Raw genomic sequence first — 6,000 nt, 5'->3', positions numbered from 1 at the left:
GGTGTGATGAGTGCAGATAAGCAAGATATGAAAAAAAAAAGAGAATTCCAAAGTTATCAAGGATTAAGGGAGGCAGTAATGACATTATTTTTCATTATGTGGAGGATAAAAACGTACAACAATCTCAATACATTCAGAGGTGTGCTGCAAAGTAAGTTCAAACTTTTTTGTCAGATTTTTGTGAAGGAAAATAATATAATGGAAATCACATGTGTGACTGATAAAGTTTCCATCAACATGTTATTTTAGTAATATTAGTTTAAGTCCATGACTTACCCTTTGACCCTCCTTGTTCCTCTGGGTTTGGTGAAGAGTAAGTCACTGTAGGGAAGCTTCTTAAATCTTTCTCTTCCCACAGCCACATACAGCTGACCGCTCTCCAGCTGATTCCCATTGCTCACCTGGTGGCCTTCGTAGGTGTAGAGACTAGAGCACACAAAGAGAGTCAAAAGGCGAGTCATTGTGTGTTGGCATCAGTTTACAACAAAGTTGTTGGTGGTCCTCCTAGACACCATGTGATCACTGGTTGAGCTAATCAAAGCATTCGACACAAAAGCTTTCTTTGCCGCCCCAAAAAATGTATTTGCATCTTGTAAGTGCAATTATATTTACAACTGTTAATAGAAGAAAATCTGTTTCTTTTTTATTTATGCAAACTTAGGCCTCAAGGTAGTTTGAAAGTCTGAAGCTACAGAACATCTGGTACCTTCGCACTCCCCCCAGGACTCTCAAGCCCATCTTCTCTGTGATCATTTCTAGTATTTTGTCAAACTGGCCCAGCATCCTCTGGTGGACCAGCAGCCTCATTGCAGGGTTCAGGACATCACCATTTGCCACCACACTAAGTAAAGAAAAAATAAAAAGAGTTAACACTCTGGTAGAACATTAAAACACACTGGTTTCCCTGTCAAGCACACATATTCTTCTAAATTCAACAGAGTCAAAGGTATCAGGAATCCATGACGTTATCATCCACTTGTGTAAAGTTAAATGCTTAAATTAAGGGGTAAGCCCATTCATTAACTCTCCAGGCCATCATCAGAAGTTTGGGATTGTGATGAAGCAGTGTAAGATGTGAGTGTGAACTTACAAAACCGTGCACGGCTCCTTGATGGGTTTCAGGAATCGAGCCGACACGATGATCCTGTTCTGTGGCAGCGGTTTGGCCTGTAGAAGTGGGAATAAGAAACATCAGGAGTTGTCAAACATGCAGCTTTTCCAAAAACACTGTCTGGCACACAGATTCTGGGTAATAAAGCTCAAAGCATGTCCAAAAATGTCTGACTTATTTCTTTGTTGTTAACCTCAGACTACAAACAAAAGCTCGTTAGCAGCTCAGCGTGTCAGTATTGATGGTCCGGTTAATAAGGAAAACAACGAGGCTAACTGTAGATTCTAAATATAGCTGTACATGCATGACCTTCACAAGAGTTAATAATGTTCAACATCAAGAGGCTCTTGGGGCAACAGGTCATTTTCTTTAAACCAAGCTACAAAACAAAGATTGCGCAACTTCAAAAGCTTTTTTACCCCAAAAGAGGCGAGAAAACAAGCTATTGCGAACACCACAAGAATCTGTCTCTGATCTCTGTGACAGCTAAAGAATAATCCCTCTGTGATCCTTTGAGGTTGCAAAGAGTGAGCTCTGCAGGTCCTGTCCCACAACACCTGTAACCCACTGTGACTCTATGACTAAGATTCGGATCCTATGAGAGCGAGATAAGGGAGCAGGTTTATTAAAAGTCTTCTGGGCTCTGAGAGTGCAACCTGGCAACTGAAGTGTGAAGGCCAGATACAGAATTCCAAAACCTTTGTGACAAAACAAAGACATATTTAGAGGTAAAAAAAAGTAACGAGAAACAAGGCCTGCGCACTTATAAATGTGACACAAAATACTGAGTTTTAACTGTTTGTCTCTTGATTCATATATGTGTTGAATTTATATAAAAATCCTGAAATCTGTTGCTTGTTAAAGAATCACTCCTTCCACAGAGACTGGCATAACCCACCGAGCTAGTAACCGATCTGAGCCAGGAACAAACAGAAACCGGCAAGGCGATGCACGGATCGGTCTCTGCGGAGCTATTAGACGCACAGCATTTGTTTTGCTTTAGGACAGTTATTTTTAATCGGCACATGATGTTTCATTGTACAGCAGACCAGAAGTTCCCTCGGCTCGTCCTTGTGCACATTCCGCTTGGCAACAAACAAGCTGAGGGAAGCCCCTTGCACTTTGGATGCAGCTCATTCTCTTTATCTCGTTTGATTCCATCTACAGGTGCCAGGTGCGGCCACATTTTTGTGTACAACAAGGTTTCACATTTTTCCTTTAAATCTCGATTAAACACCTCATTGATATACTGACATTACCGTTTAATCAAAGCAGCAGGTCTGAGCAGTGCTTATGGGTAGAGTCAAGTGCATCCAATCACACACAGAGCAACAACAAAAAAAAAAAGATAATTTCAAGTGGAAATAGAGGAAACATAAGAGCAGTAGAAGACCCGGTATGAAGGGCAACATTTCTTGAATGGCAGGGGCTAAAGTCAGATCTACAGTTGGATACAAAATGGCACATCCAAGGTTTTTAAAACTTAATTAATTTATTCTGTAATGCGCCAAAATATGTCAATAAGCGCTAAAAAAAAATACAAATTCACCAAGAAACCAGGCAGCTAAGACTTGTCCTCATTAGTTGACCTAATCAGGCAGGTTAAATGGGGCAGTGAAGGGGGGGGGAAGCAGGGTCCTTGTAAACTAAATTAGCTCCTTTTTTTAAGGCTCGCAATCACAGCAGCGACAACGAGCCTCTAAGGTTACCCGTGATGAATGGGGTTCTTGCTAGCAGGTGAAATCAAGAAAACACTGGCAAATGTCAAACACACACAAAAAAAAGGTGGAAAAAAACATGCAAGAAGTTGATACGGTTTGGCTGATTTAGACGCTGGTGCTTTCCCTAGAGTAGATTTTATTATTTAAACAAAAAAACTGCAGGTCCTCCTCATGTGGAAAGAGGACCTGCAGTCCACTTTCAAAATAGATGAGCCTGACTTTAAGCTGCTCTGGCTTTGGCTGTGACTTCATAGCTGCTGATTAAATATGCATTGAAAGGAGGAATGATTATGATCCATAAATCAATAATTCATGGCCATTGAGACAACAACAAAGTGATTCTTTGCAGAGAACAATGGAGGGGGAATGCTAAACATAACACCTTCCTTAAAAGATCATTATAAAATCTTTACGCTGTGGGTGTTCCCGAATCCTCATGTATCTTGTATTTAGTGGCAGTTTCCAATGTTGAAAGCTTAGATGGGGCAAAAGGAATTGTAGTTGAAAGCCTGCTTTTTTTTTTTTTAGAAAAACATTGCTGGTGAAAGGTTTCATTAATGTCTAAATCTAAAGTAGCGCATGCAAATAAAAGCAGTGTACAAAAAAAAGGTGAGTTTGGCATGCTCCCAAAATAAGTGAGCCTGAAGATATGAAATTAAAAATATAAAAGGATCTGCAACAGCAATTATGCAAACTGGTGATATTTCTGGTAAGTGTTTTAAAATAATGTCTATATTTGTAAAAAAAAAATAGGGAACTCCAGGAACAGCTTTTTGCACATTCACACACTCTTTGCTGATCTGCACCACACAAGCACAGCTACTGCTCTGGAATAAACATATTATGTGGAATTGCAAGAGAAACCTACATTTCCAACCTGACTCATTGTCTCCTGCTTAGATTTGCAGCATTTTTGCCTCACCTGCATCGGAAGAGTCTGCATCATCCTTTTCTTTCTGTAACCAATCTGTAAATAACTACAAACAAAGCACAAAGTGAAGTAAGTTAATCATGCGCATGAGTTTTGCAGCTCACAAATGAAAGCAAACTGACTGAATTTCCCCCAGTTAGGGGTGGTAATATCCAAACACATTATCTTCGGGGCTTTCCATCATGCTGGGTTTTCTTTAATGATAAGTAAACGTAATATCTGCCTCTTATTTAGGCACCTGTCAGACATCATAAGAACAAAGTTAGCTAGTGAGTTATTCATGCATTTATCATTTCTAGCATTAGAGCTGGTGCACTTGGGTAATCAGTAATATCAGTTCTGCAGCAGTGGGTAATCACAGTGGATTTACTCTAAGAATACACAAGTGGGGAGACAGTACACAAACTTCACTGATTCAGATTCTCACGCAACTGCTTCACCACTGCATTCTATGTATAACCTGCTGCACCAATCTCATTATCTGCTGTATAAGTGTTTTTAGGTCAGGGCAGAGCACACTTCTCTACAGTACTACTGATCTCATTTGCACTGACTCAGCATCAGAGCAAAATCGTTGAGTCACATAAACTTTGAGTCAGTTAAATTACTCTCAATTCACAGTAGGAGATTGCTTATTGCTGGGCAGTATTTACGCATGCGTGAGTTACTTTATATATACTTTTTAGGCAAAAAAAATATTTGGCAAAGCATGATTTTTTTTTTCTTACTCCAGCTTTTTGAATCTTTCCCTCCCAGCAGCCACGTACTGCTCCCCGCTCTGCAGGCTCTCCAAGCAGTCCACCTTGTGACCTCCTCTCGGCGTGTAGATGTTTCTCACCGCTCCAAACGGGGCTTGTATCCCGCCGGTTACCTCCCTGAGCAAAGTCTCAAAGTTGCACACCCTCTTTTCATTGATCACTATCCGGCGAGCCTCGTAGTAGGGATCACCGTTCCGGAACATGAAAATGTTCTTCACCACCGGCTGCGAGAGAAAGTTTGGCTTCTCCGAGCTCATCTTCGTGCGTAAAAAAAGAAAAGAAAAGAAAAAAAAAAAGCACACTGGCGAGCAACAAAGACAAATATTTGGGACAATCAGCTCACAACAGGTTGATCCCACTTGCGAGACAACAGCCTACAGGCCATTGTAATGTCATTAGAGCTGCTCCATCCCGGCGGAATGTTCAGACTTGAGTGGATCAGTGGAGTGGAGCAACAAAACGCGGCACGCAGGTCTTCGTTTGCGCGTTCAGGTCAAAAAGCAACCCACGAGGAAGGATCGCAGATGTCAACACATGCATGAAACTTGTGTCCCAGAGTTGGAAATGTAAGCTCTCTCTAAGTTTTGCAGAATCCCTATTCGCTGCAGAGGAAAACGTTGCAGCACATGCGTGTTTGCGCACCGCTCCGCTGCAGGTGATGGTTAAAACGCCAAATGGTGTGAGCAGTTTCCCTACTGCCTGCTGGGCATCATGGGAGCTCATCTGTTGGGATGTATCTATGGGAACAAGCCGCTCTTCTCTCAGCGATTACGAGGGACCTCCACGGGTTAATGACCAGGTAGTCAATCATTAAAGGATGAGATTTTTTTTTTTTTTTTTTTTTTTTTTAAATAAAATTCTCAATGTGTAGAGCGCGTAAAGATGCATGAAGAGGTCTGTAATCGGTAGGGACAATATGAAGAGCAATGTGAAAGAAAAAGAAAAACCACACAACACTCCAACAGCAATGTGAGAAAGTTAATTGGGCATCAGGAGACCAAGTGGAAACGCGGGTTGCCAGGTTCACATCCTGAAAGTAGGACAAAAAACATGTTTGTTTTGTCATCTATAATTGTGTTGCTCCACAACAGCCTGATCTGAACTCTCTGTTCTTCTGTTCATTATTGACAAGTGGCACGTTTTCTGCTGGGACTATCCAAAGGCAAAGGAATTCATTATAGGGCAGAAACTTCCAACTTTATTTGATATTTGAATCCAAACCTCTTAGTGTACATTTAAATATTTGCATTTACTTATTTGCTTGTTTGTTTGTGTAAGCTAAGTTGCATTTTTAGGTTTTTCAGCTGCTGCGTTGAGGCCTCATAGAAGGCTAATCATCACCAAAAACCTCTTGTAACTTCTTTCCCTCCTCCTTCACCTCCTTGTTGTCATGGCCTCCTCAAACAGCAGCAGCAGCAGCAATCAGTGGCAAAATGATTGCTCCTCTTGGGTGTGGTGAGTGGGGATGCTCATAAGGTC

General features: G+C 41.3%; 1 protein-coding gene across 1 annotated transcript in view; it reads right to left on the bottom strand.

Annotated features, from left to right (window-relative positions):
- Positions 1-4,778, bottom strand: part of LOC103360444 (doublecortin domain-containing protein 2-like) — a 20,533-nt gene extending 15,755 nt beyond the window's left edge. The window contains exons 1-5 of the mRNA XM_008286193.1: positions 4,492-4,778; positions 3,755-3,809; positions 1,091-1,167; positions 707-841; positions 277-426 (exon numbers count right to left, since the gene is read on the bottom strand). Coding sequence (XP_008284415.1) covers positions 277-426; positions 707-841; positions 1,091-1,167; positions 3,755-3,809; positions 4,492-4,778 — 704 coding nt within the window. The remainder of the gene's footprint in view (positions 1-276; positions 427-706; positions 842-1,090; positions 1,168-3,754; positions 3,810-4,491) is intronic.
- Between the last annotated feature and the right edge of the window lie 1,222 nt (positions 4,779-6,000).

This window comes from Stegastes partitus, unplaced genomic scaffold (assembly GCF_000690725.1).
Source record: "Stegastes partitus isolate 25-593 unplaced genomic scaffold, Stegastes_partitus-1.0.2 Scaffold440, whole genome shotgun sequence".
NCBI classification, from domain to species: Eukaryota; Metazoa; Chordata; class Actinopteri; family Pomacentridae; genus Stegastes; species Stegastes partitus.
This window is presented reverse-complemented; position numbering and strand designations above follow the sequence as displayed.